Source organism: Protopterus annectens, chromosome 14.part0, assembly GCF_019279795.1.
Source record: "Protopterus annectens isolate FY-2018-M chromosome 14.part0, PAN1.0, whole genome shotgun sequence".
Classification (NCBI taxonomy): Eukaryota; Metazoa; Chordata; order Ceratodontiformes; family Protopteridae; genus Protopterus; species Protopterus annectens.
Window position 1 is genome coordinate 775,086,174 of NC_056748.1, and position 22,613 is coordinate 775,108,786.

The window sequence follows — 22,613 nt, forward strand, 5'->3', positions numbered from 1 at the left end:
TGCTTCACCAACAGCCAACAAGCCTGAAAAGACGCCATGTCAAACATACAGGCACAATTCTTTTACCATATTAGAACCAGCAATACTGTCTTCAAAATGAGATATTACTTGGCACATTCAGATGCTCCCTTGCAAAGTTATTTACCAAAATATGAAAAAAAATCATAATTTCCATAACCATAAGTCTCAAACAAACTTTGATATCTGCTCGTGTCAAACATACAGGCAAAATTATTTTACCATATTATAACCAGCAATACTGTCTTCAAAATGAGATATTTCTTGGCACATTCAGATGCCCCCTTGCAAAGTTATTTACCAAAATATGAAAATCATAATTTCCATAACAGTTATTTGCCAAGATCAGAAAAATTAATTTTACACAACACATTTCATAATAGTGTTTTACTTACTATACTGGTCTGACTTGGTCATGGGTGTTTTCCATTCTTCTCACAATCGTGCATGGCTCTCCTCACGCCATTGTGGACGTTGGTCAAGAACAACGCAATGCCCTCCTCAATTAGGTGAATGCCATCCCTTCTGAACCAGTGAACATCTTCGGCAGTGATGCCGTTATGGCATATTGTCGATCCACCGACCTTGTGCATCAAGCCATGCATGAATGCATTCTGTAAACGTCTGAACAGCAGAAGACAATCTTACCTTATCTGAAATAAAGCATGGATGGACACTGACAAGAGTGCACAGCCAGGGCACATGTAAAGAGAAAAAGCAGGGTAAGGACCACCGCTCCACTAATATGCCAAGGACAGGCATGGGGCTCCAGATGTTGGTTATCTGTAGTGTCCCATAGCTGTGCCAGCTGCCCACTCAGACTGCTGATACCACTATGGTCTCATGACCTCCTTCAGTGTCAGCAGTCTGCCTTACCTCTGCCTTTTCTCTTTACATGTGCCCATTCAGCAATGGCCCTAAGGAATGAGGGACTGAAGTAACTCACTAATTGCTGTCCTGACCTTCATACATTTACTACTCTCACCTACATACGCTGACTACACCTGAAGGCAGGGAGACTGAGGGGAGAGCTACATCAAGGCAACATGTCATAAGACCAAGACTGACCCAGGCCGTGTCTTTTTGCATGTTTTTGCATCACATCACAGTGGCACACCCAAGCCCATGCTTACCGAGGACAGCAGCACTATGGGACTGTGCTGTAGAGTCTCCAGGTTCCCAAGTACGATCCCGGTGGATCACAAGATCCATGCTGGCTGGGTATGCCCCCTGTGATGCACCCAGCAACACAATATTCGGCGATGGGACAGCATAAGGTTTTTGGCTGCTCCCTTTCCAGTGACTCCCAGAACAGCAGAAGACAGTCTTATCTTATCTGAAATAAAGCATGGGTAGACACTGACAAGGGTGCCCAGCCAGGGCACATGTAAAGAGAAAAAGCAGGGTAAGGACCGCTCCACTAATATGCTAAGGACAGGCATGGGGCTCCAGATGTTGGTTATCTGTAGTGTCCCATAGCTGTGCTGGCTGCCCACTCAGACTGCTGATACCACTATGGTCTCATGACCTCCTTCAGTGTCAGCAGTCTGCCTTACCTCTGCCTTTTCTCTTTACATGTGCCCATTCAGCAATGGACCTAAGGGATGAGGGACTGAAGTAACTCACTAATTGCTGTCCTGACCTTCATACATTTACTACTCTCACCTACATACGCTGACTACACCTGAAGGGAGGGAGACTGAGTGGAGAGCTACATCAAGGCAACATGTCAAAAGACCAAGACTGACCCAGGCTGTGTCTTTTTGCATGTTTTTGCATTACATCACAGTGGCACACCCAAGCCCATGCTTACCGAGGACAGCAGCACTATGGGACTGTGCTGTAGAGTCTCCAGGTTCCCAAGTGCGATCCCGGTGGATCACAAGATCCATGCTGACTGGGTATGCCCCCTGTGATGCACCCAGCAACACAATATTCAGCGATGGGACAGCATAAGGTTTTTGGCTGCTCCCTGTCCAGTGACTCCCAGAACAGCAGAAGACAGTCTTATCTTATCTGAAATAAAGCATGGGTAGACACTGACAAGGGTGCCCAGCCAGGGCACATGTAAAGAGAAAAAGCAGGGTAAGGACCGCCGCTCCACTAATATGCCAAGGACAGGCATGGGGCTCCAGATGTTGGTTATCTGTAGTGTCCCATAGCTGTGCTGGCTGCCCACTCAGACTGCTGATACCACTATGGTCTCATGACCTCCTTCAGTGTCAGCAGTCTGCCTTACCTCTGCCTTTTCTCTTTACATGTGCCCATTCAGCAATGGACCTAAGGGATGAGGGACTGAAGTAACTCACTAATTGCTGTCCTGACCTTCATACATTTACTACTCTCACTTACATATGCTGACTACACCTGAAGGTAGGGAGACTGAGGGGAGAGCTACATCAAGTCAACATGTAAAAAGACCAAGACTGACCCAGGCTGTGTCTTTTTGCATGTTTTTGCATTACATCACAGTGGCACACCCAAGCCCATGCTTACCGAGGACAGCAGCACTATGGGACTGTGCTGTAGAGTCTCCAGGTTCCCAAGTGCGATCCCGGTGGATCACAAGATCCATGCTGGCTGGGTATGCCCCCTGTGATGCACCCACCAACCTAAGAGCAGTTGGCAAAACAAAAGTGAAGAGGGACCTTCCTGGCATTGGTGCTGAAGGGCTTGGCTGCTAACTGACATGGGGGCACAGAAAGAGCACATGTAAACTGAAAAAGCAGGTGAGACACTCTGCTTTACCTCTGCCTTTTCCATTTACGTGTGTCCTTTCTGCAATGGCCATTAAAAGTAGAGGAGAGGAGCTAATGTAAACCGTGTTGCCCTGACCTACATACACTGACTACACCTGAAGGGAGGGAGACTGAGTGGAGAGCTACATCAAGGCAACATGTCAAAAAGACCTAGACTGACCCAGGCTGTGTCTTTTTGCATGTGTCCTTTGCCGGAGGGAAGCATTATATCACAGTGGCACACCCAAGGCCCACAGCACTATGGGAGAAATTTATGGCCATGGTACTCTCCAAAGCATTCAACACACAGGTTGACCTTGCAAGTCGGGCACCCCCATGATGGCTCAGCATGTTTACCCTTGCTGGCACAGTTTTTGCATCTTGATTTATGCCATTTCACTGGAAAGTGAGAGCCATGCTCAAATCGGCTCACAGCCTCTGGGACAGTAGTCTCAGTGCATCTTTTCCTCTTTGTGTAACTGGCAAGTAGATGCAAGCCTAGGTTCTTTCGGAACTGTAACTGTGTTGCCGGAATAATACGTCCAGAGCGTGACAGTTGCTGATGTCTGATACTTTCACGGAATATAATGAAAGCATTGACAATGGCCACATCCCATAAGAACCAGAACAAGTACAGCCACCATTTGCGGGCCTTTCTAGCACTGGGATACTGTGTCCTCAGCTGATCTGCTCTGTCCACCCCATTCATGTAATTGTTGTACATGTTTACAACTGGTGGACATGGCACTGATGTCTTTCTTCCATCACGCTTTCTCCTGTATGTGCTGGAGACTGGCAAGGTTGGGTTACAGTTAGTTGACAGGAGGAATACTGGTTTGCTATCCTTCCATTCAGTAGCTAGCAGTGGTCCACTCTGCAATTGCTTGTAGTAACCTCGAGCTGCTTTTCCAATGGCCTGTCTGTTGAATGTAAGAGGCCATCCTGACCTATTGGTGCGCATGGTTCCACAACAGTATAGATCATCTTTCAGCAATTGCTGTGCTAGTGGAACAGAGGTAAAGAAGTTATCAAAGTAAATGTGATGCTTCTTGCCAATCAGTCCCCTAGTTAAGTCAACTACAACTCTGTGTGCCAGCCCGACCTCTGTATTCTGCTCTGTTTTTCCAGTGTATACCTGGAATTCACTTACATACCCATTGGTCGAGTCCGCCAACACCCACACCTTAATGCCATACTTCTCAGGCTTACCAGGCATAAACTGTCTAAATGTCAAGCGTCCACGGAAGCCAAACATGGCTTCGTCTACAGCCACCTCATGATGCACATTGTAACGTGTCCTACATGCATGAAGTACTGCATCCAGTATTGGCCGTACGTGATGTAGCTTGTCATGACCCACAGAACCCTGTGGAAGGCTCAGGCTGTTATCGTTGCAGTGGAAGTACTGCTGAATTTTTTCAAACCTATCTCTGATCATGTACTGTGCTATTGGGAAGCGACCGTATACATGGTGCGTTTCCCAGTACTGCCTCAATTCAGGAACATGTATAATAGACATGTATATTCTGACACTTAGAAATGTGCGTATGTCTCCTGGGCAAACAGGACTCCACTGCGTATCAACCTTGCCTGCTGCGGCCTGCCTCTGTGCAGCATAGCGATTTGTTTCATTAGCAATATGGGTGTATAGCTCCTCTGGGAACATCAAATTCAGGAAGTCCATCTCTGTGCTATCTGAGCCCAAGTGATCTATTGGTCCTACTGGCCCCACAAATTCCTCAATGTGTAAAGTTTGGAGGTGTTTTTCCCACGTGATCTTACGTGGTGGGCATGCTCGGCGTACCTGACTGGGTCGCAAGGAACAGTTGGAAATGGGAAGGGCTGAAGGGTTGAGAGATGGTGCTCTCTCAATGCTAGTAGCAACTGTACTGCTTGCAGTTGGTAGGGAACTGTTGACACATGCTCCATGCTGAGGCACACCCATATCATTCTCTGACAAGGAGCTACTTGGACTCATATCTAGAGGATTTTCTCCATCCCAATCACCATACTCTGGACTACTTCCCAGATCATGCACAGTCGAAGGCACAGCCACACCCTTGTCGGCACTTGCAGTGCCAAACACTGTGGAGGACTGTATAGTTGTGTCAGTCAGACCACGTGCTTTCGTGAACACAGATAAAGGCAAGTCATCATCTGCATCATACTCTGAATGCACTTGGTGGCCATTGTGTGTGGCCAGCTTTTGTGTAGGCACCTTCCTTAGGTGTGCAAGTGGCACCTCATCCTCACTGTCATGGTCAGTGTCATAATTACTGGTCATGTCTACTTTGGCAACTCGTAGTGGTCTTTCAGGAATGGCGGCCACAGGGGCATCTTCCGTATCCCAGGCAATGGCCTTTTCACGCAGACGTGCGAGTGGAATGTCATCCTCTGAGTCATAATCCTCATCCTCACTCTGGTAGGCATTATGTGGTACATCAAGGTGCATACCATTCTCTGAACCACTGCTGCAACCATCACAGTCAGTTTCCTCACCCAACAGGTAAATGCTGCTTGCTTTCTCCTCAGCAGATGGCATCTTTGGTGGTGGCTGTGTAGCTTTACACTTGAATTCACACCTGAAAAACACAATGATATACAACATTCTGATGTAATATACCTGCCAGAGGCACGTGAAAAGCAATGGACCTATCTCTCTCTCTCTATATATATATATATATATATATCTCCATCTATATATATATATATATATATATCTCCATCTATATATATATATATATATTTATATCTCCATCTATATATATATATATATATCTACATACACATAAATCTGTGTGCATGTGTATATATTTATATATATATATATATATATATATATATATATACACACATATATATATGTCCAGCTACTTTACACCCTGGGTAGCTCACCAAACAGATATGCAAGTAGTCTAACAGGTGAAATATACCTCTGATATCTCACCCACAAAGGGAGGTTATGATAAAAGAGCAAGACTATAATCAGTAACGCAACAGAATGACTTCATAGTTCAAAAGCACAGGAAAATTTTTACCACAGCAGTGCAGAATAGTCTCAGATAAATACAACATATGAGTTTGGATATTGTCATTGCCTTATAGTTAAAAACAAGTTATGATTTTCTGTCAAATGAGAGGATGCAAGGCAGTCAATATATATATTCAAATTCTTCATACAGAACACCACAAATCCTCTTATTCCAGCCACTTTGTCATGAAAAAACAGCAATTGAAGATGTAATGTCTACATTTTGCTCCTATACTTCTTACATTTCTTGCAATTGTATACATGACATAAATGAAACTAGTGTGGAGGGGTGGGGCTGTATTGCAATCACTGCAAGTGGAGAAAGGGCCCAAAGTGAGTTGTGCATTGATCAATGTGATAACGACTTCTACTTATGTGAATAACAGTGACAGCTGCTGACAGTTTAACCTGAAAAGTGACAATGACTCAGTACTATATTGTAACTGCACTGTGCTAATGACTTGCAAAGTTATGTATGCCCAGACACAGGTGATAATTGCTGGCATTCATTATATTACCTTCTGCAGGTGTTATACAACACAGTAATCTGTTATAAGGTCATAGTCAGTCAAATAGTATAACACTTACATATTACTGTGCCCTTCCTCCCACCTAAATTCCACACACGACTGACAAAGCCAGGAGAAATGCATACAAATATGGTAGCTCCATGCTGTCATTAGTCACTCTGTAATAACATTTATCTCACTCAGGCAACTACTCACTATAATCATATTAATAATAAGACATGCAGAAATGTCAAACTAGATAGCTTGTCTTCTGCCAATCACTTACTCAGCAAAAACAGTATAAAAGTTATTATTGAGCCCATCCTCCCACCTATTTGTTAGCAACATACCAAGCAATGATGAATGAGTCATGTTGCAATTGTCTGTCTACATCACAAAATTCTGTGGAATAAACAGTAAATATCAAATACATGAACACAGGTGCAGACCTTCATTTGCCAAGTAATATGGTCTGATACCCCTGACCAATATTGAACCCCCCCCCCCCGGAAACACACCACAAACTAAGGCAAGTATTGAAGGCAATCATGTAATGTCCAGGCAACAGACTCACACACACATTATGTGCTGTGCCACTGTGCCACCCACTACATATACAATGAAACCAAAGTGTACATAATTACCTATCTACACTTGTTTAACTACAGTATTTTTCAGGTTATCTGCCAATAAATTTCCAGTCCAAGTGAAAACAAAAGCTAGTCTAATGCTGACTTTTCACAGTGTGTGTGTGTGTGTGTGTGTGTGTGTGTGTGTGTGTGTGTGTGTGTGTGTGTGTGTGTGTGTGTGTGTGTAACATTAACATGGCCCATACACACAACCCCTATTAATCACCAATTTTCTTGCCCGTTGCACTGTAAACATCACAACCATGTCACAGTATATAGTACAACAGATCAGAATCATGCCAGTTGTGCTTTCCCTGTAATATTCCCTCTCTTGTATTAATAATATAAATAAAGCTTTGCTTTTGCATCCGTAAACTACAAAATAAGCTATCTACGGAGTGCTTCCAGTGTACCACAAAGTGAACGGACGCCGTAAATATATGTCAAGAATTAAATAAAAACAAAGTGCATAACATAAGAACAATAAAACACAAAACATGAAAATGCAGATGGAAATGTACACATTTTCTGAAACCCTGACATGCTCCCTTGCAAACTTAATCTGAAATTAAGCCACATTTCCATAAACTAAGTCAGAGTATGCACAAACACCAAAATGTAACATCTCCCCAGCGACCCCTTTCGCAGTTTGCCCTACTATGCACAAGCACCAGAATGCAACATTTCCATCAACAACCCTTTGAGCAGCCCTTCCAAGTATTCACGACAACCAACATGAAACAGTAGCCCCAGTGACTTCATTAGTAGAGCAGAGTATACACAAGCTGTAAAATCAAACATTTGCCACATGACCCATGCAGTATAATGTGCACATACCAGTTCTCTCTAACTACACATTACCCACCTAGAAACCAGACTGCCAAATGTTCGCTAGGACCTCAAAAAGTCATTTTCCATGGCTTACTGATCAGTGGCATAGCTAGAGTTTGTGCTAGTAAGCTAGTAAGATTGCATTACGGAATGGATGGCAAACTGATAAATTCATAGTTGCTAGTTATCTCCGCCAAAGTAAAAAGTACAACACAGTACAGTATCAGCAATCCATCTACATACTGTGGAAGTAGAACCCACAGCCTTCAGCATCAAAAGCACGTATACTGCCTGTAATACCACAAACAGATTTGGCAATCCACTATTAAACATGCCCAAGGTTGTTCAAAACCTTCAACTGTACAAAGGATTCTTAGTATATTTCCCCATACATAAACAGCACTCATTTCACAATGTCAACTCTACTTAGGGCAATACTGGCAAAAGATAAACCAAATACCATAGACTAGCACACTTCAAATTCAAGAAACCTAGAACCAGGAAAATATTTGACTCCTCCTATAAACTTCCACAACAAAAATATTTCTTACTCCTCCACCTTCTACTGGATGGAGATATTCATCCTAATCCAGGCCCACATCATAATGAAACCATTACACACAAAATACAAAACTACATCTCTCTCATTCTCTAAACCCACTAATTCTCTGTCTATTGCCCATCTCAATATACGAAGTATCTGTAACAAAACTAGTCAACTTCATGCCCTTCTAGAAGTCTATCAATTTGATATTTTATGTTTAACTGAAACTTGGCTAAAGCCTTCAATTAATGACAGTGAAATCACCCCACCTGGTTATAACATCATTAGACTCGACCGTACTGCCAAAAAGGGAGGAGGGGTAGCAATTCTGTATAAAACAAAACTCCAAATTAGTACCTTAAATCTGACTCTTACCATTGACAATAATGCTGAAGTTATCAGTTCTAAACTTCAAATCAATACTACTAAATCCATAAATATAATCTGTGCTTATCTCCCTCCTGGAAATAATATCAACACCCTTCAACACATCCTTTACCTACTATCAACTAAACTCCCTCAAGAGACACTAGTCTTAGGAGACTTTAACATAGATTGGCATTCCTGTAACAGTAATAACCCCACTTCCCATATCAACCTATATGGCTTCAAACAACTCATTAATAGTCCTACTAGAACTAATAAAACCAATAATACTGAAACCACATTGGACTGGATTCTTACTAATACTCCCTTGCAAACCTACAACACAGGCATCCTTCCAGATGATCTTAGTGACCACTCTCTAACCTATATCATTAGATACAAAACTAACCTAACCTTACCTACCACATATAAAACTCTACGTACAAAAAAACATTTTAACTCTGCACAGTTTCTAGCCGAACTAATACATTGTAATTGGGCCCCACTGAAACATCTCCCACTTAATCAAGCAGTTGAATACTTCAACTTTACATTCCTATCTATCCTAGATCACCATGCCCCAAGCCGTACCATTAGAACCAAAACAAAAACAGCACCCTGGCTAACCAAGAATACGAAGCAAAAAATTATTCTCAGAAATAAATCCTGGGATAAATGGCGGTCTACCAAAAACCAAACTGACCACCAAAACTGTAGGGAGCTGAGAAACAGCACCAAAAAAGCTATTCTGACAGATAAAAAGAACTATTACTTTCAACTACAGAAAAACACCATAAAAGAACCCAAAAAATTCTGGACTAGTATTAATAATCTTCTATCCCCTGATCAAGCAATCACACCGAACCCTCAGGATTCTGACCCAGATAATCCCACACAAATAGCCAATGACTTCAACTCTTTCTTCACCAATGCCATCCAAACTCTTGCAAACCACCTTTCTCCTGACACTTCTAAACTACTCTTACCTAGTTCAAAAACTACTCTTCCTCCCCTTCACCTACAACCTGTATCTACCTCCTATATCCAATCTCTACTCCAAAAACTAAAACCTACCACCCCATCTGCAGACAAGCTTCCTGCAGAGTACCTGCAAATAGGAGCTAAAGCCACTGGCTATCCCATTGCCATCCTAATAAATAGATCTATAAAGGAGGGTATTGTCCCTTCTATCTGGAAAATATCCCATATCATTCCCCTTCACAAAGGGGGCAAGTCTAATGACTTCTCTAACTTTCGTCCCATAGCACTATTATCACCTATAGCTAAAATCATGGAAAAATGTATCCATAAACATCTACTAAACCACCTTCTCCATAATAACCTACTTGCCAATAGTCAACATGGATTCAGACCTTCCCACAGCACCACTACTGCATTACTCTCCTTTACCAACTCCATCAACTATAACCGTAACATCAATAAACTCTCATCTTCTCTCTTCATTGACCTATCAAAAGCCTTTGATATGGTTAATCATAAACTTCTTCTGTACATACTAAAATCTCATGCACTAGATCCCTCCTCCTTAACTTGGTTTACTTCTTATCTTGAAAATCGTCAGCAGGCAGTACTCTGGAAAAGTTCACTATCTACCCTCCTTCCTATTTCTATAGGAGTACCTCAAGGGTCTATCTTAGGCCCACTTCTATTTTCTATCTTTATTAATGACCTCCAATCAGCTATACCTAACACCACTTGCATACAATATGCAGACGATTCCACTATAATCTGCACTGCTTCTTCTCAAGCGGAACTTCAACCTCTTACCCAAGAAACCTTTACCACTGTTGAACAGTGGTTCTCTGACCGTTGTCTACTCCTTAACCCCAAGAAAACCAAATTACTACTGTTTGCACCTACCCGCAAAGCTACTTCCCTAAACTTCTCTATTACTTCCACTGATAACACTCATATTACTCCTGATTCTTCTACAAAACTACTAGGTATTACAATTGACAATAATCTTAACTTTGACTGTCACATCAATAACACAATAAAAGTAGTTAACAAAAATATTGGATCCCTTTACAGAATCAAATCCTTCCTTACACCTGAAGCCTGGACCACCTTAGCCCAATCTCACCTCCTCTCTACTCTTCTATATGCTTCCCCTATTTACACAAATCTCTCTAAAAGTAACCTTAAGAAACTTGCTTCATCTTACCATAATATTGCTCGATTTGCCACAGGATCCCAGTTTAGAACTCACCACTGCCTGAACTTAAAACAACTAAACTGGCTTGAACTTCCTAACAAGCTTATTTATCAACAGCTCTTAATAGCTCACAACATTCTATATCAACCATCCAAAACACCAATACTCTCTAACCTCCTTACTCCCTACAACAATCTGAAACAACTACGTTCTTCAGATAAACTACTAGTTAATAGTACCAAACCCAATAATGCTGCAGGAGATTGTCTTTTTTCCAACTCAGTTGGCAAAATGTGGAACAAACTTCCACTCAATATCTCATCTTTGTCCACTCTTCCACTCTTAAAAAAACAACTGAGAATCCATCTTAATAAACACTGGCTTTGCTCCTGTACCAATCCTGATTAACCTTTCTTCCTCCTTTCCTCTACCTCAATATTTCCTTCTCACTATACTACATCTTGACTGATCCCCACGGACATAACATCCTTGTGGATATAACTTATCTCATATATACTATGAAAAAAAAAAAATTTATGACTATGTATTATTTACACTACGTTACGATATTATCAATTGCGTATTGCAATTATTTAATAACTTTTTCTTAGGAATACTATCTTGTTATGTATATTTCCTCTGACATGTAAATTACCTATACTAAAGTCTGATTATCTTTTATGCTTAATATTTGTTTTGTTTTGCTATGTGTATTTTTTTTGTATTCCCTATACTTGTTATAACCATTGGAGCTTTTCTCCCCGGGCCTCCACTGAAAATGGACATATATCCAGCTGGACTAGCCCAGTCAACAAATGTAAAATAAAATAAATAAATAAAACAAAGAAGAACAGCATCTGATCACAAAAGCCTACATTTTTAATAATACCGAAAGCTCTATTTTATATTTCCGTATACAAAAACCAGATAAAAGCAAATGACATTTTATGCTGCAAAAAGAAATTGCAAGTATCAAAGTACCCAGATGGCAGTTCTTTACAGGTTTGATATTACTCATGACAACTAAAATTACACAGTAGTACAATAACAAAATTCTAAACAACTGTAAACACATTTAACTACTTCATATAATTTTAAAAAATTGTGAAACATATGCTAGAGGCTGTAAATATAAAGAATACAAAAAAAATCAATTGACTGCAATGCCAACTACTCTTGCTTGTTCATTTTATGCTGCAATAGGAAATAGGAAACATTTCAGAGGCTATGAAGTCAGATTCACAGAATTATTACTGCACAGCAATAAAACACCAATAAGTCATTTGTGGCCGGTATGTGTAGGAATACAAGTGCATAAATCATTCAAAATGGGTAAAAATTAGTCCGTAAACAACAAACCTTTGCTAAAATTGTGATAATGTAGGTTACATCAGTAGTTATTAAGATAAACACTGCAAGTAAGTAAAATGTTTTGAATACATGCTACAGAATAAACGCCAGTTCTTATGTAAAATGGAGGGGGGGGGGTTAGCTCCAAAGCTCCATTAAGAGCCTGAAGTCTGCAGCCGGTAAACTACTAAAACCAAATGCAAAAGGGCCACAGCATGTGCACAGCGATTCCTAGTTTAAAACTTTTAATTTAAAGTTAAATACCCCTGCACCAGTACACAGTACTTGCAGTGCATCGCTGCACACCTGTCAGCCTATGCTACCTCGACAAGAGAACATAGGGAGACTATCACTACTTCCGGGGGTGGTGGAAAAAAGTGTTCATATGTTAGTACTAGGCTAAGTGCCCTTGTGAGCCATTGTTAGCCTAGGCAATTAGCCCTTGTGAGCCTCAAACCCGACACCTTGTGTTTGTAAGGCAAACAATACATAAGCAAGCAGCTACTGCAGAAGCCAGTTCTTCACAAGTTTGCTACCCATCATCTGTCAGATCAAAGTAAACTTGCTGGCACACCACAAGAAAATTTTGCACATATTATACAAAAATATTAAATCCAAAATGAACAAACACTGCACAAAAGACTGCCATAAAATGTAGAAAATTATATCTTTACTGTTGCTAGCAGTCACAGTTTTTTGCTGACAATTTAAAGCTGCTCCACACTAGTGTAGCTTTTACACAGCACCTCACGTACTTCACACATTTTTACAGATCACCCAGTCTATAAGCCATTTCATTATCTCTCCCCTATACCTTGTGGTAATGTGTACCTGTAAACATTACATGAATAAACATTACCTCTGCAAGGTAAACACATACCCATTACCCATTACACTCATGTAGGGTGGCATTTTCTGTAATAGCACTCACTGATGTTAATAACTGTTTCTTCTCATATTTCCTACTTGTGCTGTCAGGGCTTTGTATTAGTGTAGTACATCGCAGTCCGTTCAATTTAAGTTTAAAAAAGTTTAAGTGAGGCATCATCAGGTTGCAGTCATTGTAAATGTAGCATATCATCGGGCACTACTCGGGTTATTACTTTTCCAAACTTAAGAACGTCTACCCCCCCCCCCCCAACAACGCTGTGTTAATGTCTGCAGAAGTAATAAAAAGGTGACGGATTTTTAGACTGCCCTTATAAGTAGCTCCATAAGGTATCTTCCAAACTCATAACTGTTAAAACGCCGATAAAAATACAAAGCTTCTCGTGTGGAAACGGCAGTGTCTTCAAACAATAGGCCGATCTCTGTAAATATTGCCTTAAAGGGTGACACTGTGCAGCTGTGGGATTTCTGACTTGACACAAGTTTACATGCAGTTAAAGTTCCCGTTATGCTATGCATGTCATTTCTATGGATTGTACTGGCAACACGACATTACAACTGGAATGGAGTTAGTCAACCCAGTGCCGTGAAATCGGTGCAGTACGAAAAGAGCAATATGTCAGGCAAGATGCTGACCTGGTCATTAATGGGAGGTCAAAGAAACGCAGACAATACGTGTTTACATCAATGTAACAACCACATCTCCAGTAGGACCCTATTACAACATAAGAAATCAAAGCTACCAAATTCGGTCCCAAAAGATAAACGTAACAGCTCTCTGGAACAAAATTAAAAAGACTTATATTCTCACGCATTTGTCACTCAAGCTACTACCACAAAATAAAAATGTACCGTGCCACCGATAGTGTTAAAGATACATTACATTTAAATTTATGCAAGATCAGAAAGGTTAAATGTAACAGCTTCTTGCTTTTCCAGTCAGCTCTCTTGTAGCGTCTCTTCATCCGTTCATTTTCTGATACTCGTAAATGATCCAACAGCTATCCCACAAAAATAATGCAGATGATGACCAGTTTCACTCTTGGGTAGACCAAGTACCTTTTTTATAAGCTAAACTATTTCTACAACGTTCAAATGACAATGTCAAGTAAATCAGAAAAATAAATAAATGAAGAGGCCGTACTGTGACCTAAAGAACAAGGACCCCGTCAAAGAAATCAAACTAGGACTCGCAAAATGAAAACAGTAAACGTTATTTTCTAAATTCCCCTCAAGCCCCACAATGACACCCGTATTTAAAAGTTTTTGTTTAAAGCAGTCTATGACAACAAGTACTTTATTTCACTGTGACATCAGCCAAGTAATCACAGGCGCAGTAAGCAATACAAACAAGAAGCTCTAAAATAATGGAGAAAGAACATTGCTTTTTCTTCTAAAACACCTGGCATGACAACTGCTCTTGCAAAAATTAGTGCAGAATTCAGAAAAAAGTACAGTACCTGAGCGCTGAGCTGACCGGGCACTCTACAGTACAGTGGATGAATGTTAACTCCCGGTAGTGCCTATATGGCGGTCCGTAAAATCCTTGACTAGTAAAAATTAATTTGAGGATCCAGTAGCAGGTAAAATCACCAGTTCTTCGCAGAAAGAAAGGAAATACCTGCTGCTGGACCCTCTTTTTATAAGGGGAAAACAAAGAAGTTTAGGCTGGGGGTGGAGCTGTTATGCAAGTGGTGGCTCGGAATGCAAGAATCCGATTGGTTGCCACCACTTGCTTACCAACATTTAAAACTTATTTTCTGACATAAACTTCTATGTGACCTTAATGTAAAAACACACTGAATCGCAACGAGATAAGGTAAATTGCATATTCAGTTACGATTTCAGTGTGTTTTACATTAAGGTGAACTACAAACCTGCAATACACTTTCTCTCGCTTGTGGAAGCACTCGGGGGGTAATGGCTAGAAATTTGTATCTTTTCATGGCGCACTCGGGTTTAAGCACACAGGCGCCATGAGAAGGTACTCGGGGTTAATGAGTTAAGCAATTAAAAATAAAGGCAACAAACATGGTGCAGTGCAGGTCCATACAAAACTTGTTAATCAAAAGAAACTGAAGGATCTTAGAATATATTGCCTTACGTAAGAGGAAAGATAAAAACACAATGAAAAACTTGAAATATAAAGTATACAGAATAACATTTTTAATAAGGAAGGAAGGATATTTTGTATAGCAGTGTTTAATTATGAAATACAACCTAAATATTAAGTAGGTTGATTAGCTGAAAAGGATATGTAAAATCTATAGCACACAAATGGCCATCTAAAACAAGTGTAAGTCACAGTATCCAAAAAAAACCCAGCATACTACTTCAGTTCACAGCTCAGAAGGGAATGAAAATTAAAAAAAAAAAAATAAAACAGAAAAACAATAAACCAACAGAAAGAGAGCATTTTCTTTAGCCAGACATAAAGTAGTAACTTCACACCGATAACATTTCTAAACTCTTAGCCTCTCTCTGCATAAACAGTCACACAGCAGCATGAACGGAGCCTCCCTCGGAGTTGGCATAAACACATAGCAATTCCCTTCCATAAAAAGGCAAGGCAATTCCCACCTGTAGTTTGCATGGAGCAGTTCCATTCCACATTCGTAAAGGCATAAATGGAGCAATTCCATTCACTCGTAGGACCTGTAACAGCTTGCAGGCTATTCCATTCCCTCATAGCACACTCAGCAGCTTGCAGGCAGCCTCCATTGCTGTGTAATTCATTCCGCACATGGCAATGAGCATTCCGACAGGCTGTTCACATAGCTGAAGTCATTGTGCATGTGATGACGTCAGCACAAAAATCCCAGAAATAAAAAGTTTAAATAAAATGCTGGGAAATTTAGAAATTAATGGGTGCCACTCGTGAATCATGGTACCCCATTATTTGGTCCCCAAAACTCTGCAAAAACCGAGTAATTCGGTGCGGTTGGGAGGTATGATGACACAGAATACAGCAGAGGAGGATATGTCACAGGAAGACTTTCTTGAACTTTCTGTAGTATGCCTGCAGGAAAGAGGAAGCAACGAATGTGCCCTCAGTTCAGAAGAAAACGATTTAAGGGAAGAGTTGCTTGATTTAACAGAGACAGGTAGACGTATTAAGATTGATGAAAGAAATAGATTACTGAAAGAAAATAAGACCCAAAATGTTAGAAGTCTGATAAAATAGATGAACACAGTAGTCAAGAGTGTCACTCGTCTTGGTTTACAGTTGAAGACGAACAGGTGGGATAGTTTGTTTATATTCTTTATTATATAGAAACACATCAGGATGTATAGCAGCAATACAAAATATAAACAAACTGATTAACTGGCAGACTACACAGACGTGCATGCTTGCATCTCAACAGCTTACTGCAAAATGGCAGTCAGGCTTGCACATGCTCAGTATTTATACACGTGCAAGCCCACAGAAAGTTTTTAAAGGTGTATATCCATATTGATCTACAAAGAGTATTAACAGAAATTTATGTTATATAATGAAAGTAAGTAGGATATATTACTGTGCAGCTAAATTAATAGATAAAGTCTAACCACAAAAATAGAGAGTAATAAGGGAAAGGAAGGGAAGAAATAAAATGCCATCCTGGAAGTATCAAACAGAGAATGCTATAATGCAAGTAATACGAGCAGTATCATATATAATATTGAAGGGTGAACAGATCAATGAAAATACTTAAAAAAATATATGTGGTAAAAGCAATGCACAGTGTCAAAACAGACCAGGATCTGTTGTACACTATTGGAAATAATAAATTAAAGATATCAGCACATGCAGAAGAACTTAGAATGTATGCAGATGAGTATAAAGGAAAAGCACAAAATAAGCAATTCATTGATATCTCAAACAAGTTTTATTGAGGACTGGGAAACAAAGCAAAATGAATAGAAACACCACCAAAAAAGAAGAAGTAAGACATTTTGGAGAAATATTTATGAAGACCCTATGGAATATAATAAAGATACTGAATGGAAAAAAGAATTAAAAGAAACAGTAAGGAGTTCAAATGAACAGGATATGAAATGGGATGAGGTAACGGCTAGATAAATTTAAACAAAATTAATATTAGCTTCAAATTGGAAAATCCTAGGCTCAGGTGTAGTACCTAACAACTGGATAAAAGCATTAACTTGCTTACAGAAAGATTTAACGTTGAGTAAGAACTGCTGTTATGCACATCCCAAAGAGACACCAACCTGGTTAGCAACAGAAAAAACAATACTCCTCCTTACCAATGAACCTGTAAGCCATCCTAAAATCTAGAGACCAATGATTTGCCTCCTGATAATGTACAAACTATATACAGGAACTGATGCAGAGATAGTTTATAGTCATTTAGGTAAAAACTCAAGCATGGCAATAGAACAAAAGGGTAACAAAAGAAAGTCATATGGAACAAAGACTCATTTCCTGCTATGTAAAGCCATAGTGGAGAATTGTAAAAAAGGAAAGAAAGTAAGTATGGCATGATTAGATTACAGAAAAGCATGTAATGGCATCATACATTCATGGGTAAAGGATGTATGAGTTGCATCTTACATTGATCTGTTATATTACAGTGCCCATGAAACAGTGGCAAACCACTTTGCAACTAACCCATGACACAGAGCAAATTATTATCCTGGGAATATTCCAGAGTGATTCTTTGTTACCGCTGTTGTATTGTCTTGCCCTTAATCTGTTAAACTGTTTAACAGATTAGGTCTTGGTTACAACTTTGCTTCCAAAAAACAAACTTGGCTAAAGATTTCTCATCTAATTTTTGTGGATGACTTTAAACTACATAGTTCTTCAAATGAGAAGTTGAAAGCACAATTGCAAATGGTTGATAGAAGAATGACATTTGGTCTTGATAAATGTGCAAAAGCAATATTTGTAGTAGGAAAGTTGCAGTACCAAGAAAATGTTAAGCAGGACAGGAATGCCATATAAAAGAACTTGAGTACGAAGGAGTGTATAAATATGTGGGACTTGATGAAGGGTCACCAGTAAAACATGAACAGATGCAAATAAAAATCAGTAAGGTATACTTTAAAAGACTAAAACTAATCTTGAAAACAAGCTTGACATCTAGCAGTAAAGTCCAAGCTGTAAACCAATTTGTGCTTCCTGTCTTAACTTACAGTTTTGGTGTAACTGAGTGGCCCCAAAGGGTATTGAATCATTTGGACAAACAAGAAAATGCCTCACCCTTATCAAATGATAGATAAAAATCAGTTAATTCCAAGATTATATATTCTTTATTCTGAAGAAGGTACGGGCCTCCTCGAAACTGATTACATGTATAGGTCTGCATTTGTGGGACTGCATACATACCTGCTGACCTCATCAGATACAAACATGGTGAAAATGTTACAACATGGTTTTGCATCCAGGAAGAGAGGTCATTTTATCCCTCTTCCCTCATTAGGCCAATCATTGAGTACAATGCCCCATTTGGCATGTACCTCACTAAACACCTGCAACAACTGGAGAGGCCGCAAAACTACCTCACAAAGAGGATCCTAGGCCTTAAACATTTGTCCTATTTGGACAGACTAAATAAAACTCCAACTATTCTGTCGCATATTGCCTACTTAGAGGTAATCTCTGCTTGACTTACAAAGCCTTGTCTGACCCAGCTCTGTTAGAAATGCTACATCTAAAGAAATCCCAATCCCTCCACACCACACGCTCCAGAGACCTCAACCTCATTATCACAATCAACAAAACATGCTGGAGGGACAGGTTCATAACCCAGAGACTGCCCATGCTATGGAATAGACTTCCCATAGTCTGCAGAGTACCTCACTGACCCTCTTCAAGAGAAATCTTGATGAGTGGATGGGAAATAGAAAATTCACCCCAGGGATCACTGCAGTGGCTTTACTCGACAGGGACACTGGGAACTAAGGTCAGTTGGCACGATGCCAGGTTAATCCTGTGGGCTAGGCTTATAAAGGCCCCCCAGGGCCATTAGTCTAATACACACACCTATGAACCTATGAGTAGAGAAAGCCTAAGATGACCTCTCTGCATAGTTTAGCAGATATATTCAGGTGGCAAGCAGGAATGGAAATCAAACCAGAAGAAGACAAAAATCAGACAGCAACTGAATGTGCCAAAAAAAACGAAAGAAAGAATTTAAGAAGTGTCAGATGAGAAGGACAGACATGTGCAGATGCCATAAATGGCAAGTATAGAGATCTCCTGCAACAACCAAATGTTGATCAAGATTTGAAGTAGGAATGGCTAAGGAGAAGTGAGTTGAAACCAGAGGATGAAAGGTTAATAATGGCAGCACAGGATAGTGGATTTACATACACATTGGTTTACAAAGTCCATTGAACATGTGAGAGAAAACAGACAAATGTAGGTTCTGTAAAAAAAAAGAATTGGAAACAGTTGCACACCTTGTTACCGGATGTAATCTACTCATGGCAGAGGGCCTGTACACTGAAAGGCACAGCATTGTGGCAATATTGTTGCACTGGAGGTTGTGCAAACACTACAATACAGACGTAGTTGAGAAGCATTAGAAACATGAACCACAAAGCATTATAAACAGTGATGAAGTGTACATCACATCAGATCACCCATTTCCAACAATTCAAAAAATAGATGCAAGAAAACCAGATATAGAAGTCCATGAAAAAAAGACAAAAATAGAATTGATCATTAAAGTTGCTTCACCTTGCAATTACAGTGTCTCAGATAAAGGAGACATAAAGTCATGAAAATCAACATTTGCAGTCAGAAATGAGGGCAGAGTGGAATAAAGATCCCCTGACAACTCTCATAGTAGTAGGAGCAAGGTATCTAATAAAAAAAGAATTTACAGTCATATTTTTGATGTGCTACCAATACACGTAACCCTGTATGAATTGCAGAACTGCTCACTGCTGGACACATTGTGGATCTGTGAAGACCACTTTTGACTAACAATAAAGACTGAAACAATGCTAATTTCACAAACTTTAGTTATACCTTGACTTGGGAATGGGGTCCATTCCTGTCATGGCATTAAAAACCCAGAAGACTCGGAGAAATTAAACCATACCTATGAGGGGTGTGAATCTGCAGGAGAGACTGCCATGGGGTCTTGATCCAAGTATAAGCTTTAGTGAAAAAAGTGAAAAAAAACTTAGAATTTATATTTTACTTCAACCCCTAATGTTCCTTCTCCAATGTACAAATTCTGTTTCTTTTTTTTTTTTGTACCCAGATGCTTCCACTAGTTCTCTGAATTCAGAGTTGTATCAAAAGGTAACTGTATATGTCGGCAACACAATCAAAGACATTCTTTTGCATTTATGCAGGCAGTGCAGCTTTGAAGCAGGCCTTATTTTTCATCATAATGTTATATGATATGTATTGCCATATTTGTCAGGGTGTGCGACTTTTAAATAGTTCAGTTTTTCATACGTTGTATGAATGACTTAGTGTGATGCAAAGTTTGCAGACTCTTGGCATCTTCATCATACAACGAGAGCCTTGTGCTAGGACCTTTAAATGCATGACCTAGGTGTTATAAGGCAAAAGCTATATTGGGAGATGCAGGCTTTATGGGTTCATTTGAAAGGGTTGTAATAAGATTTTAATAATTATCAGACAGAAATTTGCTGGTGTGTGTGAGTACTGTTAACTGTCCACAGATGTGGAGTTAAAATTTGTTTCAGACACAGAAAGAAACATTTAATTTTTCATTTTTTATTATATCAGACCCATCATAAATAGCTCATTACCAGAGTTTCTATAAGTAAAATACAGAGGTATTGCATTCTGATAAAAGAAATGTGCTATAACTATAGTAACATTTTTTAAACATTGAAATGTACTGTATTATCTAGAAAGGTCACTGGCAAAGAGGTAGGGCATCCATTTACACATCTAGACTTAGAAGTAAGCCCTAATTGCTAAAATAGTTAACCGGGTGGGGCTTTCCGTCAACAGTTATGTACAGGGTGACATCAAGAGAACTGTCTAAGCTTGTCTGATATGTGGTGGAGGCCACATAATCAAAAAAAAAGTACTGTCTTGAAGGTAAGGGGGCTTAATTGTCACCTGACATATAACCTATATGTGCTACTCAAAAGCTTTTGGCTCACAAACATGATGCTTTTGCTTGCTATAACTTCTCAAGTTATGCTATTCAGCAGCTTCCACTAGATAAAGTCCTGGTCCACCGAGTTCATCTCCAGTGAATCACTGGCATTTCTGCTTCACATCAAGCATATTTAAGGTTCATTTTATGGACAACTAATCTTCTCATTGCACTGACATCTTCCAGAAGAGTATCTGAGCTGCAAGCTTTTATAGTGGGTGTACCCTGTCTGGTCATCCATAGGGATAAGCTGTCAAACTCATTCCCTCCAGTAAATCTCTTTTGAGTGTGTACCTTTAACTCCCAGTGGGCGTGGCTTGAGCCTTTAAAAATGAAGACATCACCATACAATTCTAAGAAATACTCACTGACATAGGTCAAATATCAATACAGTTGTGTTTACCATCATGTATGGTTCAAGATAAGATATTCTAATGCCTTGTATGTAGCATGGTTTTGGAATTATTAATGCAAATATGAGCAAGCAATATTTGACGCCTAAAGGAGCAGTAGGCGGTAACTGTAGATGCACCTGGAGACGTCACTCAGAAATACCTCATTCATGCTCGTTTGTTTCAGAGTTCTTTTTGAATCAATTCATCAAGCTCCCAGTGTTTTTAAATAGCATCCAGTCAGGGGCTGCACTCAAGAAGTCCTACGTTCTGCTCACTCAACATACAAACCAAAGATTACTAGAAAGCAGTATTTAGAATAGTTGAGACTGAACGTGTTCCTGGTGGTGGAGTTTACTAGTTTGTACTTTGTAGCATTGTGGCAGCTAGAGGTAAGTAAGTGGAAAGCATAAGACAAAAGAAATGAAATGACATTTTTTTTTTTCATCTTTAACAGAGATGCATGGCAGAGGCGCTGCACAGAAATTGTTGCTATCGATGCTCTTTGTTGCAGGTCGTTTCTAGAACAGTTCATTCCTGGTAATATTAGGAGAGAGCTTAATAAGGTCAGTAGCCTTTTGTGCAGTTCACCTAGCTTTTTTGGATTATTTTGCTTTCTATTTTACAGCTTTTTTTATATGCTTGCTTCCGTATGACATTTCTTTTCTGTTCAGTTAAGATTTGATCTACCTGTTGTCTCAGTCCATCAGCTGTGTGTGTCATGCATACAATTTAATTGTCTTGTTAGTTCAGTTGTGAAGCTCACACTGTCCACCTACTGCTGTTGAAAAAACTTGATTATTGTTACACTGTGTTAATATTATTTATATTTTCTAGATATGTAGTTTTATAGATTGGCCTTACCCATCCCATTTTTGATAATTGTATAGTACTCCTAATGGGAATAATTGGGATCATACCATAGATAATTTGAGGGGACCTGTGCATGGGATAAAGCATTTAGGAGCCGCCTGTGTCCATTAGTAGAACAGGGGGGCTACTGAAGATTCAGAAGGACTTTCTAAAAATAATTATGTTGACC

The 22,613-nt window shown here is 39.7% G+C and overlaps 1 protein-coding gene across 2 annotated transcripts in view; it reads left to right on the forward strand.

The window, feature by feature from the left end:
• PARG (poly(ADP-ribose) glycohydrolase) overlaps positions 1-22,613 on the forward strand; it is a 2,766,579-nt gene that overhangs the window by 2,399,465 nt on the left and 344,501 nt on the right. For both annotated transcript variants that reach the window (XM_044056515.1, XM_044056516.1), the window contains exon 15: positions 22,029-22,137. In XM_044056515.1, the coding sequence (XP_043912450.1) occupies positions 22,029-22,137 (109 nt within the window). The remainder of the gene's footprint in view (positions 1-22,028; positions 22,138-22,613) is intronic.